At 50.3% G+C, this 17,900-nt stretch overlaps 2 protein-coding genes and 3 long non-coding RNA genes across 29 annotated transcripts in view; 2 read left to right on the forward strand and 3 right to left on the reverse strand.

The window, feature by feature from the left end:
- The first annotated feature begins 44 nt into the window (after positions 1–44).
- On the forward strand, positions 45–1,010 carry LOC130529867 (uncharacterized). Its single transcript, XR_008951664.1, has 2 exons — positions 45–154; positions 299–1,010. It is a non-coding gene; the product is annotated as an uncharacterized LOC130529867 (long non-coding RNA).
- Positions 1,011–1,198: 188 nt separating this feature from the next.
- On the reverse strand, positions 1,199–3,457 carry si:ch73-70k4.1 (Fanconi anemia core complex-associated protein 20). 25 transcript variants are annotated; one of them, XM_057041509.1, is made up of 7 exons: positions 3,081–3,435; positions 2,830–2,965; positions 2,562–2,668; positions 2,107–2,399; positions 1,772–2,036; positions 1,605–1,621; positions 1,236–1,520 (listed from the first exon to the last, which is right to left on the reverse strand). In XM_057041509.1, the coding sequence occupies exons 1-5, from the start codon at positions 3,255–3,257 to the stop codon at positions 1,964–1,966; spliced, it is 786 nt and encodes a 261-aa protein (XP_056897489.1). In that variant the 5' UTR covers positions 3,258–3,435; the 3' UTR covers positions 1,236–1,520; positions 1,605–1,621; positions 1,772–1,963. The 25 variants fall into 25 exon arrangements, 24 of the variants coding, with proteins under 24 accessions (XP_056897489.1, XP_056897493.1, XP_056897484.1 ...); XM_057041513.1 differs by having other exon boundaries at positions 1,236–1,454; positions 1,571–1,621; XM_057041504.1 differs by having other exon boundaries at positions 1,554–1,621.
- A 1,840-nt stretch (positions 3,458–5,297) lies between these two features.
- LOC130530362 (uncharacterized) lies at positions 5,298–6,208 on the reverse strand. Its single transcript, XR_008951817.1, has 3 exons — positions 5,784–6,208; positions 5,557–5,696; positions 5,298–5,438 (listed from the first exon to the last, which is right to left on the reverse strand). It is a non-coding gene; the product is annotated as an uncharacterized LOC130530362 (long non-coding RNA).
- Positions 6,209–7,497: 1,289 nt separating this feature from the next.
- Positions 7,498–9,338, reverse strand: LOC130529837 (uncharacterized). Its single transcript, XR_008951655.1, has 2 exons — positions 9,201–9,338; positions 7,498–9,141 (listed from the first exon to the last, which is right to left on the reverse strand). It is a non-coding gene; the product is annotated as an uncharacterized LOC130529837 (long non-coding RNA).
- Positions 9,339–9,451: 113 nt separating this feature from the next.
- skia (v-ski avian sarcoma viral oncogene homolog a) overlaps positions 9,452–17,900 on the forward strand; it is a 31,972-nt gene continuing 23,523 nt past the window's right edge. The window contains exon 1 of the mRNA XM_057040455.1: positions 9,452–10,758. Within this exon, the coding sequence (XP_056896435.1) occupies positions 9,856–10,758 (903 nt within the window). The 5' untranslated portion in view covers positions 9,452–9,855. The remainder of the gene's footprint in view (positions 10,759–17,900) is intronic.

The following is a 17,900-nucleotide window of genomic DNA, read 5'->3' on the forward strand; positions in this document are numbered from 1 at the left end:
CAGTACTGGGGGGTGCTCAGCCGTCGGGGGGGTCACGCAGTACTGGGGGGTGCTCAGTCCGTAGGGGGGGTCACGCAGTACTGGGGGGTGCTCAGTCCGTCGGGGGGGTCACGCAGTACTGGGGGGTGCTCAGTCCGTCGGGGGGGTCACGCGAGTACTGGGGGGTGCTTCAGTCCGTCGGGAGGGTCACGCAGTACTGGGGGGTGCTTCAGTCGTGGGGGGTCCGTACTGGGGGGTGCATCCGTTGGGGGTCACACAGTACTGGGGGGTGCTCCGTCCGTCGGGGGGGGTCACACAGTACTGGGGGGTGCTCCGTCCATGTTTGCTGGTGAGCTCAGGTTCTTCGCACCCCTCTGCCATCACTGAAGCTGATACTGATCACATGACCCACTGATCACCGGTAGCTTCAGGGTTGAGCCTCCAATTGCAGCACCGATGCTGTATCAGCTTCTTCGGTCCACTGGGTGTAGACGAGATGGGCCCACGTGGAGGTTTATCCACTGAAAAGAACGTTCTAGAACTCTCTTTACTCACATTGTTTCAGTTTGATGCAAAGTCTTCACTTTAGCTTTTCATCATTCGTTTCTTCACACGAGACCACAGGGACTCTTTCTGCTCGCCTCATCCAAGGACAGGATGGACATGAAGACCTTATTTTGGGACACAACAGTTTCTTCTTCACATTGGGAGGATTTATTGAATGTTCAAAACTGGAATCTAGGCTCAGTCTTCTGGTATTTGCTTTAAAGTAAGACAGCAGCTCACTAACGGTTCAGCTCTGGACTCAGATGTTCTGGCAACGTTCCTGCACCTACACACAGCGAACCAGCAACATCTGCAATAAGGAGGCGACGGGCTCCCAAAGTCCAAGACCAGATCTGCTCAGAGCTGATCCTGATCCACTGGATCCTTCAATGACACCACTGATCTTTATGATGCAGACTCATTTTGTTTGGTTGCATCTTTGTAAATGTCTTCATTTGATTAAAAACAGTTTCTGTGGCCCTTCAGAGTCAGAGAGGTGTGTGTGTGTGTGTGAATACACACTTTAGTGGAGGAGGGGGGAGGGGGGAGGAGGGGAGGAGAGGAGGGAAGGAGAGAGGAGGGAAGGAGGAGGGAAGGAGAGAGGAGGGGAGGAGGAGGAGGGAAGGAGAGAGGAGGGGAGGCGAAACCAGTCAGACAGAGACGGGTTAGTAAATCGGGTTAGTTCTGTAACGTTCCCACTGACCCATGAGCAGCAGAAGAGAACCTTTAATGTTCTGAATAGAAAGTGCAGAATCCCTCGTGTTACCATGGCAACAGTTTCAGATACATTTGCAGCACCGTGACCACAGATGAGAGAGTCTGGATGTTTGAGGTCACCTGCACCCTGAAGAACACCAACACCACCGGAGGGGGTCCACCTCTGGAGGGGGTCCACCACTGGAGGGGGTCCACCACCGGAGGGGGTCCACCTCTGGAGGGGGTCCATTACTGGAGGGGTCCACCACGGGGGGGGTCCACCACCAGAGGGGGTCCACCTCTGGAGGGGGTCCATTACTGGAGGGGTCCACCACCGGAGGGGGTCCACCACCAGAGGGGGTCCACCTCTGGAGGGGGTCCACCACCGGAGGGGGTCCACCTCTGGAGGGGGTCCATTACTGGAGGGGTCCACCACCGGAGGGGGTCCACCACCAGAGGGGGTCCACCTCTGGAGGGGGTCCATTACTGGAGGGGTCCACCACCGGAGGGGGTCCACCTCTGGAGGGGGTCCATTACTGGAGGGGTCCACCACTGGAGGGGGTTCGGGCCGTACCATCATCCAGAAACATGAGACAAATACGCTTTCTGAAAGTCATTGTGGTTCAGCTGCTCTGTTGTGCTGCAGGTCTCAGGAGCTCCTCCTCGTCCTCCTTCCTCTGTGGTGTCTGCCTGAACAATGTTCTCAGGCAGGTTCCTCCCTGTCGCGTGACTGACCTGATGCTCACCAGGTCATGTCTGTCCTGACCTCAGACAGACAGAGGGCCAGGTGGGTGTCAAGATCCATCTGGGAGAACCTGTAGAAGCAGGACAGGATCAGTGAGGCTTTTCAGTGGGTTGAACTGAAATGACTAAAACGTCTCTAACCCAGAAGGAAACAACAGGCAACACATGGGACATCTCTGCAGAACTGCTGCTGGTTCCGGTCCACAGACACTCGTCTGCTCCACCCTGCTGTTTGACGCTGCTGAAGATGAAGATGAAGATGGAAGTGCTGGTTTGTGGTCGTGACTGGAAACAGTCTTGATGTTCTGACTGGTGACCGCTGCTTCTGCTGGAGGGTCGGTCTGTGCTGGACTGGAAGACGACTTTGGAAAGGGAGGGACGTCTTGAGTGTTATCACGGTGGTCCTGGTTGACCACAGTCGCCGATGTGAGACCCTGATGTACCAAACAAAAGTTCATAAAGATGTTTGGTAGGGAACGACACCGTCAGAAACGAGCTCACTGCTTTTTATGGTTGGGTTATCAATGCCAAGCCATGAAGGTCCAGACGATGCAGATCAGGTAACGGGACAGAACTATTTAACGATGCTAACTCACCTCTGTGGGAGACTGTGGCAGTTCTGGAACTTGGTATCGGTGCTGGTTCTCTGGTTTGGTGAGAAAAGCCTTCAGGGTCAGAGCCCAGAGTATCTCCACAGCAGGTTCTGTGTTCCACCATCACAAGGTTACACAGTCAGGTCACCGGGTTCAACGAGACCCTGGTCATGGGGTCATGGCTCAGGACTCACTCCTCATTCTGAGGTTTCCAACCAAAGATCTATTTCACAAACAAGCCAACAGAATTTTAAAAGGAGAAAATACCCACCCAGAGGGCTTTTTTTAGGAACCCCGTTTCCGTCCGGTAACAAGTCGCCAAACGTGTTTCCGCAATCTGGAGGTTTGGTCCCGACCTCGGGGTTCTGGAAAAGGGAGCCGGAAACGGCTGATGCGGATCCGGATTCCTGCTTTTCCAAAAGACAGTGAAGTTAATGGAAGTCCCAGCCCTGGTTCCGCCTGGTGTATCCAGGTCCGGGCAGCCTGTGCATCCCTCGGGGACCTGTAAGGACCTGTACCCGCCTTGGACTCCCCCGTCCCAGCCTGCGGACCCCCCCAGGCTCGGCTCTCCGGTATCGCCGGGCTCTCCTGCCATGTGGGATTCCTGTTCGGAGCTTCTCTCGGTGACCGAGTTCCTTGCTGATTTTCCACAAACGTCTTCCGTCTTTTCAATTTAGATTTGAAATGAATGTCACACATTTTCTCTGCTTGTTTTCACCGTAGAATCAAGTCGCGCCACTTCCTGGTTTGAAACGGTCACGTGTTTCTCTTCTAGCCAATCAAAGAGTTTCACCTTTAACGCACAAATGTGAACAGAATAACGATCATTTAAACTTATACGGTAACATCTACAGTCCTGGGCAAAAATAAAAAGCCTTATATAAGCCTTATTATAAAGGCAACACATGCTGTAAGTGTCTATATTAGCTGTATTCGCCTATTTTTAAAATGATCAGTAGGCTACAAATACATAATGAGCATCAATGATTAAATATTTATGTTCCCTGCAGCATCCTGGAGAGAATGACGCACCACGTGACCGCTCGGCTGTACGATGGTTCCATTATAATGAGACGTTGAAATTAAATATTTATTATACACATTTTTACAGCATTGGAAAACGTTAAGAATGTTTGTCATATTTTTCATCCTACATAAATTATATTAAAACAAAAAATATATCCACACCATCTTTTCCATTTTCATATTTTTTGAAAAAGCTCCTGGGAGCCGCTAGGGCGGCGCTAAAGAGCCGCATGTGGCTCCAGAGCCGCGGGTTGCGACGCCTGGTCCAGACGGTCGATGGGTGGATCTGGGTCCCACTGCTTTCTGCCAGTTCAGAGCTGGACATTCCTTTCTCTTTCTTTTGGTTGCTTTTTATAAATTACTAAAATTAAACAGTGATTTATATTTTTGAAAGTGTTCTTGATGGCATTATTTTCCACACCTGCCTAAAACGCTTGCACGGGCTTTTCTTTGGCCTTGATGCCAGAGCAGTCACCAAGCATCCGAACCAGGTCCAGCGGATGCAGCCAGCTTCCTTTTTTGTTTTGTCATTTTCTGGTTGCACGTGTGATTGTGCCTTAAATTAAAGAACTTTAACAGGAAGAAACCTGGAGCAGGACCAGGCTCATGTAGGGGGACCCTCCTGCTGATGGACTGATGTGTAAAGGAAGAGACATGGCTGCTCTGAAGGCCTCATCCTGGACATGCATCTGTCCTGAAATGAGCTGGATGAGAAACTTCTTCTTTTGTGTCGTCATGAATTTCTCCCACATCAACACAGCAGGTCAGCAGGAACCAACGAATGAAATCCAGGAGGAAACGTATAAGAAGTCCATCAACTTTTCTGTTTTTGATGATATCAGACACTGCCTCCGTGACCACCGTGATATAGACGTCCCATCATCACATAACTCCTGGACTGGCGTCTCTTCATTGGCTGCCCATTAAATCTAGAATCATTGTTAAAACCCTTCTCCTGACCTACCAGGTCCTCAGAGGCCTAGCTCCATCCTACCTGGAGGAGCTAGTGATACCTTACCAGCCCAACAGACCGCTCCGCTCTCAGAATGCTGGTCTACTGGTGGCCCCCAGAGTCTCTACTGGGGGCCACCAGAGTCTCTAATGGGGGGCCAGCATTTAGCCACCAGGCCCCCTGCTGTGGGACCAGCTCCCTGTCCAGGTACGGGAGGCTGACTCCATCGCTACTATCAGACCTCAAACCTTCCTCTATGAGAAGCTGATGGTCAGTAACTCTGTAGTTCCAGTTACTCTCCTCCTCTCCTCCTCTCCTCTCCTCTCCTCTCCTCTCCTCTCCTCTCCCCTCCTCCCCCTCTCCTCTCCTCTCCCCTCCTCTCCTCCCCCTCTTCTCTCCTCTCCTCTCCTCTCCTCCTCCCCCTCTCCTCTCCTCTCCCCTCCCCCCTCCTCCCCCTCTCCTCTCCCCTCCCCCCTCCTCCCCCTCTCCTCTCCTCTCCTCCCCTCCTCTCCTAACCCTAACCTAACCCTGACCCTAACCCTAACCATAACTCTAACCCTAACCTAACCTAACCTAACCTAACCTAACCCTAACTCTAACCTAACCCTAACCTAACCCTAACCCTAACCTAACCTAACCTAACCTAACCATAACTCTAACCCTAACCTAACCCTAACCATAACTCTAACCTAACCCTAACCTAACCTAACCCTAACCTAACCTAACCCTAACCTAACCCTAACCATAACTCTAACCTAACCTAACCTAACCTAACCTAACCTAACCCGCCCGCAGCCCGGTCATGGATAAAGCAAGAGATGACGAGATGAGATGAGACTTGGTTACCATGGTGGCTGGGAAACCCTGAGCATCAGCCTGGTTCCTTTTGATCGGTTTCCATTCTAACACACAGAAAAGAGATTTGATTTAGTCTGCAAAAATTCAAAGCAGAAAAAAACATTTCCAAATCCAACAACCATCACAAACTTCACTTTGAAAGAGAAAAGGGTAAGTGTTCACCATGGCAACAAAGCACAACATAGCATCATGCGGGATGTGTGACATAACAGTTGTTTCCATGTTGTGGATCATTTTGATTTCCAGAGGAACAGAGTGCCTGGTACGTCTGACCTGCTGCTCTGGCTTCATGCTCCTTTCTTCTATGGTGGAAGCAGAAGAGTCCTGATTGCACTAATGTTCATTTTATGAGCACAATTTCCAGAAAATGGTCTTACCTCCTTTCTTACCTGCTGTTTTGCTTTTGTTTTAGTTCTTTAAACATTCCAACTCATGTTCTCTCCATTCGTCTGGTTCCTTTTTGGTTCCACTCATCTTTTCCATTGCATAATCACAGCCGCTCTCCATTGGTCGGTCTCTTCTGGCCAAAGGCTTAAAAAGCTTTAAAAAAAATCCCAATGTCAGTATGACTTCAACTTTCCACTTTGTGTGCCTGTGAAGGAACAGAGTACTTGATTACTGACTCAGTAAGCATTCTCCAGAGAAAAACATCATATCCTGGGACGTATCAACGTTAAAATAATCAGAAGGATTTTTATTAATAGAATGATTAACTCAGGTGATCCTCATTGGGGCCTGATGACTCCCGTGAGAACAATATTGTTTCATTCATGAACCAGTTAAGTAATTGGTCCCTTTTCAACAATGAACTAGGGTTAGGGTGGAGGGGTTAGGATAGGTTAGGGTTGGGTTAGGGTTGGGTTAGGGTGGAGGGGTTAGGATAGGTTAGGGTTGGGTTAGGGTTAGGAGGGGAAGGGTTAGGGTTGGGTTAGGGTGGAGGGGTTAGGATAGGTTAGGGTTGGGTTAGGGTTAGGAGGGGAAGGGTTAGGGTTGGGTTAGGGTGGAGGGGTTAGGATAGGTTAGGGTTGGGTTAGGGTTAGGAGGGGAAGGGTTAGGGTTAGGGTTGGGTTAGGGTGGAGGGGTTAGGATAGGTTAGGGTTGGGTTAGGGTTAGGAGGGGAAGGGTTAGGGTTGGGTTAGGGTGGAGGGGTTAGGATAGGTTAGGGTTGGGTTAGGGTGGAGGGTTAGGGTGGAGGGGTTAGGATAGGTTAGGGTTGGGTTAGGGTTAGGCGGGGAAGGGTTAGGGTTGGGTTAGGGTGGAGGGGTTAGGATAGGCTAGGGTTGGTTAGGGTTAGGAGGGGAAGGGTTAGGGTTGGGTTAGGGTGGAGGGGTTAGGATAGGTTAGGGTTGGGTTAGGGTTAGGAGGGGAAGGGTTAGGGTTGGGTTAGGGTGGAGGGGTTAGGATAGGTTAGGGTTGGGTTAGGGTTAGGCGGGGAAGGGTTAGGGTGGGTTAGGGTGGAGGGGTTAGGATAGGCTAGGGTTGGGTTAGGGTTAGGAGGGGAAGGGTTAGGGTTGGGTTAGGGTGGAGGGGTTAGGATAGGTTAGGGTTGGGTTAGGGTGGAGGGTTAGGGTGGAGGGGTTAGGATAGGTTAGGGTTGGGTTAGGGTTAGGCGGGGAAGGGTTAGGGTTGGGTTAGGGTGGAGGGGTTAGGATAGGTTAGGGTTGGGTTAGGGTTAGGAGGGGAAGGGTGAGGGTTGGGTTAGGGTGGAGGGGTTAGGATAGGTTAGGGTTGGGTTGGGTTAGGGTTAGGAGGGGAAGGGTTAGGGTTGGGTTAGGGTGGAGGGGTTAGGATAGGTTAGGGTTGGGTTAGGGTTAGGAGGGGAAGGGTGAGGGTTGGGTTAGGGTTAGGAGGGGAAGGGTTAGGGTTGGGTTAGGGTGGAAGGGTTAGGAGAGGTTAGGGTTGGGTTGGGTTAGGGTTAGGGTTGGGTAGGGTGGAGGGGTTAGGATAGGTTAGGGTTGGGTAGGGTGGAGGGGTTAGGATAGGTTAGGGTTGGGTTAGGGTTAAGAGGGGAAGGGTTCGGGTTGGGTTAAGGTTAGGAGGGGAAGGGTTAGAGATAGGTCAGGACTCCCAGCAAGAACAGACACCTGGCATGTGTGATCGATCAATCAATCAATCAATCTTTATTTATATAATCATCTGTTACAATCACAATTGTTTCTAGGCCCTTTCCAGAATCCCAGGGCCTGACCCCCAACAAGCAACAGTGGCAGGAAAAACTCCCCTTTAAAAGGAAGAAACCTGGAGCAGGACCAGGCTCATGTATTGATGGTCCTGCTCCGATGGTACAGAGATCAGACGACCATTAACAGAGGGCCTCAAGTACCCTGCAGAGGCGATAGAGTTGGTCCAGTGTTCCACGGCCAGGACGAAAACCACAACCCTAACCACAGTGTTCCTCCTCAATCTGGGGTTCGACGACTGGCTGAATCCTCCTCTCCAGTACTCTGGCATAGACTTTGCTAGGGAGGCAAAAAAATTGGTACCACCAGGACTTTATTCCATGAGATCCTAAAACTGTGCTGGTGATAGATCCATTGATGATGTTTGTGCATATCACACGTGAACATTGATACAGGCCACTTTGAACTGGTTGACCTTTGAACTGGTTGCTATCACAGACACAGACGAACAGACTCCAGAAAAGCCATGACCTCTCTGACCTCGCACATGCACTGTCGTCAGAGCCCAGGCTTCCAAACCTGGAATTTGTTTTACCCATATGCTGTGAAATAATTCATTTTCTTAATAATACTGTGCGATATCCTTTAATCATGTGCACACATACACGGACTTGGCCTCTGGTGCAATAACCTACACTGGACTTAACATCATGTATATAGTGCCTGGAACTGTGCACCTAACCCGCTGCCTTTTGCCCTATTTTTTATGTTGTAGTATTTTATGAACATGTCTGCACTGAAAGGAGTTGCTTTTATTCTCATTCCATATATGTGGATAGTGACCGAGGAGTGGTTCTGGGGCTCTCGCCAGAAGTTGCTGTCATATTCAAATATCCCAACATCTTCTGAGATCTTCACTAGCAGTAGATAACGTTCAGTCCGAACACGTGTATCATGAGAGAAGCTGCTGCTCATCATTCCCGTGTATGACATATGTCACCTGTCCAGGTGATTCGACATAAACCTGGGATATCTGTGCGAGGGAATGTTCTTTGGAGCGTTGCAGTTATGCTCCGGATCACCTAGGGGGCGCTAAAGTAGTGTTCATCAGTGAGACGCTGCCGGGGATTTAAAGGTCTAAAATATTTGTTTCGTTTATTTGCAAAGTCCAACAATGTTGGGGCTGAAAAACATTTAATGTAACATAATTTACTTGGTAAATATGATTTCTAGCAACATTACCCGCTGCATTACCCAGAAACTTTGTCTGTGAACATCCTGCACGAACAAACTATTGCACCAGATTCAGGCTGATGGAAATACAAAAACCGGTGTCAAGTGTGACCATTTATGTGTGCTTTTCAAATTTAAATACTCTCACAAACAGCAGCCAAAAGCATCATGTTCTCCTCCGCATCCAAACACAGACCAGGCCTCTGATGCGTTCAGGAACCACAGGAACGGTGGGAAACGGGAATCATCGAGTGATATTTCCATGCTGCAGATGCGCCGGTGGCTGTAATTCACGCCACTACTCAACAGAACATTCCTCCTCGACTGTAGCTTACTTGAGCTGTCACTCATCAAGTTCTTGATGGTCGTCCTGTGCAGCCACTAACGTTCCAGACTATCGACAGAGAACAATTTTATTTATTTTTTAAAAAAGAGCAATTTGCCATCAAATACCGCGTGAGTGAGTCACAGCGCCGCGGCCAACAGTCGCTCTTTCTCAACAAGTGCCGGCCCGGAGGTGTTTTCCGCCCGGTCCTGAACGCGGCACTCCTCTCCTCTCCTCCCCCTTCCTTCCATAGGCGTCGGGGGGGTTCCTGGAAGAGCCTGCAGAATCACTCACATTCCTGGCTCGGATTCAATGACCGAGACAGACACACACACAGGGAGGGGTGCGCGCACTCGAGCGCGTACCAGCGGCTGAGAGAGTCAGACTGCTGGCGGAGCTGCGGGGGCGCACACGCTGCGGGTTCTGCGCTGCTCCGCGGAGGACAAAAAAAGCTGGAATCTGGCTTCGGGGTCGAGTCGCGGTTCCGTAGTTCTTTCACTTTCTCCTCGACATTTTCGGTTCGGAACTTTTTTCGGTTCGGGACATTCAGAGAGCGTCTTTCTTCAGACATGTCGAACGTGCGCGCCGCTTCAGGGAGCGCGTTGCCGCGGTTGTGTCCGCGCTAACTGGACTAAAAAAGTGCAAACTGGACTTATTAACTGTATCTTTGATGACGCGCTTGGTCCGTCAGAACAACTGTGGGACTCAGTGGATCTACCGGCTCCGGGGGGGCACCGATACACCGACTGGGGGGATTTACGCTCGTAAAGTTGCAGGAAAAACATGGAGACTGTAAGTCGGCAGAGCTTCCAGCCTCATCCGGGACTGCAACAAACTCTGAAGCAGTTCCACCTCAGCTCCATGAATTCTCTGGGCGGACCGGCCGCGTTCTCTGCGCGGTGGCAGCATGAGCTCCTCTTTAAGAAGGACGCCAAGGAGCCCGAGCCGGTCCTCCGCCTGCCGCCGCCGGTGATGGCGGGCCCGCTCCTCATCCCGTCCGACCGCTCCACGGAGCGCTGCGAGACTGTGCTGGAAGGCGAGACCATCTCCTGCTTCGTGGTCGGCGGGGAGAAGCGGCTGTGTCTGCCGCAGATCCTCAACACGGTTCTGCGGGACTTCTCCCTCCAGCAGATCAACTCGGTGTGCGATGAGCTGCACATCTACTGCTCCCGGTGCACGGCGGATCAGCTGGAGATCCTCAAAGTCATGGGGATCCTGCCGTTCTCTGCGCCATCATGTGGCCTCATCACCAGGACGGACGCCGAACGGCTCTGCAACGCCCTGATCTATGGAGGCGCATACCCCCCACGCTGTAAGAAGGAGCTGAGCGCAGGAGATCTGGAGCTGGAGCGCACCGACAGGAGCTTCAGGGTCTACCACGAGTGCTTCGGAAAGTGCAAAGGCTTGTTCGTTCCAGAGCTCTACACCAGCCCCGACGCGGCGTGCGTCCAGTGCCTGGACTGTAGACTCATGTACCCGACGGACAAGTTCGTGGTGCACAGCCACAAGGCGCAAGAGAACCGGACTTGTCACTGGGGCTTCGACTCGGCCAACTGGAGGGCGTACCTGCTCCTGGGTCAGGATCACACTGGGGAAGAGGAGAAAGCTCGCCTGGAGCAGGTCCTTGAAGAGATCAAGGAAAGGTTCGACTTTACCAACAAGTACAAGAGAAGAGCTGCATCCAGGGTGAGTTTCTCCTCCTGTTCCTCTTCACCCCCCCCCAACACACACACACACACACACACACACCTCACCAACAGTGGGTGGGGGGCAGTGCAGCCATTTGCATGAACTGTTCCACATGAATGGAGTTGATGAAGCAGGTTCAGAATGGTGGTGGGAACATACAACAAAGGGCACCCATGTCCTCCAGAAGGGTTGGTCTCCTCTGATGGACCCTCGGCGGTTCTGAAGCTGTTCTGAAGGCACACTTCTGGTACACATTATTGTTCTGGATTAAATAGGAACACTTTGAGGACCCTTCATTTTTCAGGGCCTCTCCTGTTTTTCAAAGTACCAGCAGGGCACCAGTGTTCATCCCGAGGCTCATCTGTCTCTCCTTTTCATCTTCTCCTCCTTTGGGCCCACTCAAGGGGCCTGTTTAAGAAGCGCTAATGAGGAGACGCTGGAGCTCAGGAACACTAGTTTGTCAGCACTTTTCAGTTAGTCTGTCTGTCGCTCGCTGGAGGAAACAGGCAGCTGGCTGAATATCAATGAGGAGGCTGGAGAAGTGTCAGTGGTGGTCTGACAGACTCTGGACGTGGTGCTGCCACATTGCTAACTGACCCTAACCCTAACCCTCTCCTCCCAGATCGTTCATCCAGAGTGAGTCTGTGAGTAAAAAGGCTTCTCATGTATCACGCCAGTGAACATCTGACATGTTCTGGTTGTTTGGGTGTCGTGGATGGAGAGTTCTTGCTGCAGGAGTCGGCTGTGAAAGCTGCGGTTTCCTGCCTTCACCCACGTGCAGTCCGGATCGGCTCCAGCACCCTCCCCATGACCCTGGAAGGGAAATATCGGTCAAGAAAAACAAAGTCTAAAAAGGTGTGGAGCACCTCCCCCCGCTCCCTGATCAGGATATGCTGCTTCCAGCTGAAGGGCCTGCTTGTTTCAGGGGGAGCTCAGAGGAAGTGACCTCCCTGAGGGAATATGAGCCCATGTCCTGTTTCTGATGCAGGACGCCGCATGCTAACCTAACAGTGGCTGCTGGCAGAATATTTCTGCAGCTCTTTGCACCTTCATGCTCTTTTGTTGCTTCAATTACCTGAGAAAGCTGTGGCAGCCGTTGAAAATGATCAACTCAGATGTTTCCTTTAGTTCTCTTCTCGCATATGGGCGAAGGCAGGGTCCACTCCGAGGTGAGTGGCCAGCTCAATGCAGGGCCCTCTGTGAGTATGGGGGTTGCTCAAGGGTACCTCGGTAGAGCTCTGAAGGTATTCTGGCACCTCCCTGTACTACCAGAACAGCTTCCATGTTTTATCAGCACCAGGGCTTGAACCAAGAACCCTCCATGCCTCAGCCCAGTCCCCAACAGACTGAGCTACTACTGACGGGACAGGGTCCAGAGTCCAGAGGAAAGGGTCCAGAGCGGTCCAGAGGAGAGGGGACAGGGTCCAGAGTTCAGAGGAAAGGGTCCAGAGCGGTCCAGAGGAGAGGGGACAGGGTCCAGAGTTCAGAGGAAAGGGTCCAGAGGAGAGGGGACAGGGTCCAGAGGACAGGGGGCAGGGTCCAGGGGACAGGGTCCAGAGGAGAGGGGACAGGGTCCAGAGGACAGGGTACAGAGGACATGGTCCAGGATCCAGAGGACAGAGGACAGGGTCCACGCTGTAGCAGCTGTTGGAATTTCCCGATTGATGAACAAAGATGTTGGAACTGATCTTGTTGCTGTTGATAACGAAGTGACTTTGTGATCCCACCTGAGATTCCTGACCTGGTGGCTTCAGGCTGCATCAGAGTCGGGGACCATCAATTTTTAACACAAAACAAAAAGTTAACATGAGCAATTTCCAACTTGTGTGTCAGAAATGTGCAAACATTTAAAACTCAACCCTGTCGAGTATTAGCTAGGAGTCTTAGCATTTTAGCCATTAGCTCAATTCTGTCTACTGTGCAGGATTGTAGAGAGTAATTTTATCTGAGCAGAATCTTTTCCAAACCAAATGCATACGGTCCTAGAAAATGCAAGATTACGATAGACAATAGTAACTACATAAAAGTAAAATAGATTTTTAGAAATGACACAAAAAGTGAGAGAAAAGCTAAAACAATTTAAAGTAATGCTAAAATAAGCAACATTTTACCAAGAATGATTTAAAAAAAAAAAAAAAAAAATTCATCTTAATGTCTTTATTGTTGCCTAGTGCATGTTTAACCAACCTCAAGATGAATTTGAAAGCTGACACCGAGTAACTGCAAACTTCATAATCCGATTAGTTGACTAATCGTTTTAATAATTGATAAATTAATCAGCTATTAAATTAGACATTCGTTTTGGCAAGAGCCTGGATCAGATTCCAGACTTCAAATAACAATCCATAATGTTAGCAGGCTTTTAGCAAAGCTGCATGATCTAACCTTTTGTGGAGCCCATCTCTGGTTTTGACCAATCTCCTGCTTCTTCTTAGGGTTAGGGTTAGGATGATCCTACCCAAAGTTAGGGTTAGGGTCAGGGTTAGGATGATCCTACCCAAAGTTAGGGTTAGGGTCAGGGTTGGGATGATCCTACCCAAAGTTAGGGTTAGGGTCAGGGTGGGATGATCCTACCCAAAGTTAGGGTCAGGGTCAGGGTTGGGATGATCCTACCCAAGTTAGGGTCAGGGTCAGGGTGATCCTACCCAAAGTTAGGGTTAGGGTCAGGGTTGGGATGATCCTACCCAAAGTTAGGGTTAGGGTCAGGGTTAGGATGATCCTACCCAAAGTTAGGGTTAGGGTCAGGGTTGGGATGATCCTACCCAAAGTTAGGGTCAGGGTCAGGGTCAGGGTGATCCTACCCAAAGTTAGGGTTACGGTCAGGGTTGGGATGATCCTACCCAAAGTTAGGGTTAGGATGATCCTACCCAAAGTTAGGGTTAGGGTCAGGGTCAGGGTCAGGGTGATCCTACCCAAAGTTAGGGTTAGGGTCAGGGTCAGGGTGATCCTACCCAAAGTTAGGGTTAGGGTCAGGGTTGGGATGATCCTACCCAAAGTTAGGGTTAGGGTCAGGGTTGGGATGATCCTACCCAAAGTTAGGGTTACGGTTAGGGTTGGGATGATTCTACCCAAAGTTAGGGTTAGGGTCAGGGTCAGGGTCAGGGTGATCCTACCCAAAGTTAGGGTTACAGTTAGGATGATCCTACCCAAAGTTAGGGTTAGGGTCAGGGTTGGGATGATCCTACCCAAAGTTTCTGTCATGTTGGAGAAAGGTGCATTGTTTTGCTGTGAGGTCTTTCCAGGAGTTGTGGTTCTTCTGGATGTGAAATGCTGCGATGAAGCGAACGCCGCTGTGTCAGGTGGTACATTATTGATGATGGGTGAGCGTGGCAGTGATGTCAGCCTGTTTATTTAATGAGGTACCCTTTAAAATATTCATGGTCACACATGAGCACCGCCTTGATCAAGGTATCGTCACTTCCTGTCCTCCCGCCTGGATTTGTATGCACTTTTATGCAAACCTTGTGATTAGAGTGGGTGTGGGTGGCCACCCTTCTCCTCCATCTGCATATGGATGGATGTATTGATCGAGACACCACCAGGGTGTCCGTCTCCAAAACTCGGCTATCTGCTAGATTATTGATCCGGGCTTCTGCCGGGAAACGGTCGGCTGTAAACAGAGGCTCTCAAAACTGTGCAGACTGTAAAGCAAAGAACGTTTGTGGGTTTGGGCTCTAAATACATTTGATTCTCATTTGTTTTGTTAAAGAAGATCAGCACATTGTTCCAGCAGAATGATATCATGACAACATGTTAGCAGTTCAAATGTTAGCTTTTAAAGCTAAAACCAAGAGTGCGTTTGGTTAGAGGGTATGAGAACCTTTCATTGTCAAACAAAATTTCGGGCTGAGGCTTCATTTGTGCTGTGTCAGCCCAGGAAACCCCCTTTAACACACACACACGCACACACACAGACACACACACAGACACACACAGACACGTGACCTTTACCTCCTAACCTTCTGCATAAAGAGGTGACCCCACCCTCCCCTCACATTTGTTAGGAGTACCAGCCAATCACGTGTGAGCAAACACATCCCACAAGAAACACACAGGCGCGCGCACACACACACACACACACACACACACACACACACACACACACACACACACACACACACACACACACACACACACACACACACAGAAGAGGGTGTGACTCCTGCTCAGTTCACCTTGACATTGATGGCATTACGTGATTTCTGAGGCTTTGCTATGCGATTGTCTCATCGATGAATGAACGGCTCTGGTAGTGTACGTAGAGATTAGCTCAAACTAGTCCCTGCCCCCATTCCATAAGGATTGAAAGTTGAATGCTGTTGCATTCAGGATGTTCACTGTGTTCTTGGTGGAGTTTTGCATTTACAGATGCTGCAAGTTCTTCCCTCATGTTTTACAACTCAAGACCGGAGCAGCAACAGTGTTAGCGGAAGTGTTGAACCTCCCAACGATGGCGACTCAATCAATCATCAACCAATCTTTATTTATACAGCGTCTGTTACAATCAGACTTGTTTCAAGGTGCTTTCCAGAATCCCAGGGCCTGACCCCCAACAAGCAACAGTGGCAGGAAAAACCCCTTTAACAGGAAGAAACCTTGAGCAGGACCAGGCTCATGTGGGGGGACCCTCCTGCTGATGGCAACTGTCACCTCAGGCTGTCATGGAAGGAGACTGTCATGAACAAGCTGCAGCTTCTCTTTGTTTATGAAGGCAGACTAGGTGCTGAGCTAACCCTAACCCTAACCCTGGGTCCTGAGCTAACCCTAACCCTAACCCTGGGTCCTGAGCTAACGCTAACCCTGGGTCCTGAGCTAACCCTAACCCTAACCCTGGGTCCTGAGCTAACCCTAACCCTGGGTCCTGAGCTAACCCTAACCCTAACTCTGGGTCCTGAGCTAACCCTAACCCTAACCCTGGGTGCTGAGCTAACCCTAACCCTAACCCTGGGTCCTGAGCTAACCCTAACCCTGGGTCCTGAGCTAACCCTAACCCTAACCCTGGGTCCTGAGCTAACCCTAACCCTGGGTCCTGAGCTAACCCTAACCCTGGGTCCTGAGCTAACTCTAACCCTGGGTCCTGAGCTAACCCTAACCCTGACTCTGGGTCCTGAGCTAACCTTAACCCTGGGTCCTGAGCTAACCCTAACCCTGGGTCCTGAGCGAACCCTAACCCTAACCCTGGTCCTGAGCTAACCCTAACCCTAACCCTGGGTCCTGAGCTAACCCTAACCCTGGGTCCTGAGCTAACCCTAACCCTAACTCTGGGTCCTGAGCTAACCTTAACCCTAACCCTTTCCATAGAAAGTACCTGGAGAAAGACTTTCCCTAAACGCCAAACCTTCTTTCCTATTGGGGTTCATTTCAGATATCTTGGGGGGGCCAAGCTGAGCTGAAAAATGCTGATTGGTGGAACACACTTGCAGTATTCCTCTCTTCCAGTCACAAGCATTCTTTAAGTTTTTCTGCAGCTGCAAATTTGGTTTTCCTTCTTCCTTTCTAAAAGCTTCACCAGAAGGTGAATCAATCCAAACCCTAATCCGGGAGGCGATGCTCCAGGCTCCTTCTGAGTGTGTTTGCTGCGCTCAGGACTCGAAATCCCTGAGCTGGTTCCGGTAAATGCTAAATGTACTCGGCACCGTGAACATGTTTGGGCTGCTCATCGATTCCTCAGCAGTCTGCTTCTCTGGGAAAATCCCCAAATTTGGCTCCAAATTAGCAAAAAGGGTTAACCCTAACCCTAACCCTAGCCCTAAAAAAGGGAAACATTGATTGCTGCTCCATTTACAACCAGTCACCAGAAACCTTCTGATCTGTTGGAAACAGCCAAGAAAACACACTATCAAGGGTTGGTCACCAAAGCAGGAGATATTCCTTTTGTGGTGTCGCTCTAATGGCGCAGAGGCCTCGTTTTTACTTTAAGTGGTCGGAACAATTTTGTGATACAATATGAAGAAAAGTTGGAGAAGCAACAACCGGAAATGATGTAGTTTGGTAAAGCAACCACTCACGTGTAGGGTCTGTGTTCTGCATCTCTGCAGTGGTCTGAGATGATGCAACATCTGACCCTACGTAAGCCACGCAGACGTGGGGTATTAACGAGGCTGTGAGCGCACTTCCCCTCCCCCACGCCTCATCAGCCTGCTTTCAATATATGTTCCAGAACATTAGGTGCTTTTCCACTGAAGGAAAATCAGTGTCATTTTCCAGGTCTGAAGAGCGGTAGGAAATCATCTTCTGGTTGGATATCACACCTCAGTTCCTTCCATGTTACCCTCCTTCCTCGATGTTCTTTTATTTGTTTAAACTGTTGTGCAATAGGAACGCGGCACTGAAACTTGTGACGTCATCTAGGGTTCCGACCCTGCAATGGAGAAAAGGCCAAGCCAGACCAACAGTTCCTGTAAGGTTCCTGCCCCAGTATTTACCAGGAAGTCCTGCACTGGAAACGTAGGAAAAACCACCCGGATTAGTGCCAAGTAGATGAACTCTAGGAGATATTGGCTGAAAGGGGGCTCATGTTGTTTTTGTGGTTGTGGTTGTGGAGGTTGTGTTGATTGGTTGGTCCACCATTGTCACCCTTTCTGTGGTGGGTTTAAGTTGTGGATCTCGATCTCTCACACACAGATTACATGTTTTTTTTGTCTGAACTTTAACTCATTTTCTGAATTTGGGAATAAGTTGTATAAATGTTGCCTCCAGCTTCTCCGGTTGTTTTCCACACATCTAAATGCAGAGACCCCGACCCTAACCCAGAGACCCTAACCCTAACCCAGAGACCCCAACCCTAACCCAGAGACCCCAACCCTAACCCTAACCCAGAGACCCTAACCCTAACCCAGAGACCCCACCCTAACCCTAACCCTAACCCAGAGACCCCAACCCTAACCCAGAGACCCTAACCCTAACCCTAACCCAGAGACCCCAACCCTAACCCTAACCCAGAGACCCCAACCCTAACCCAGAGACCCTAACCCTAACCCAGAGACCCCAACCCTAACCCAGAGACCCTAACCCTAACCCAGAGACCCCAACCCTAACCCTAACCCAGAGACCCCAACCCTAACCCAGAGACCCTAACCCTAACCCAGACACCCTAACCCTAACCCAGAGACCCTAACCCTAACCCAGAGACCCCAACC

Source organism: Takifugu flavidus, chromosome 8 (assembly GCF_003711565.1).
Source record: "Takifugu flavidus isolate HTHZ2018 chromosome 8, ASM371156v2, whole genome shotgun sequence".
Taxonomy (NCBI): Eukaryota; Metazoa; Chordata; class Actinopteri; order Tetraodontiformes; family Tetraodontidae; genus Takifugu; species Takifugu flavidus.

What these genes read in the sequence shown, in the direction of transcription:
- si:ch73-70k4.1 (XM_057041502.1), bottom strand. Translation starts at nt 3,257, where the DNA reads ATGTGTGACATTCATTTCAAATCTAAATTGAAAAGACGGAAGACGTTT. An exon ending in TCCTAAAAAAAGCCCTCTGG is followed by an intron (nt 2,669 to 2,829) that starts GTGGGTATTTTC and finishes GGTGGAACACAG; the next exon opens with AACCTGCTGTGGAGATACTC. An exon ending in TGCCTGTTGTTTCCTTCTGG is followed by an intron (nt 2,037 to 2,106) that starts GTTAGAGACGTT and finishes CTGCTTCTACAG; the next exon opens with GTTCTCCCAGATGGATCTTG.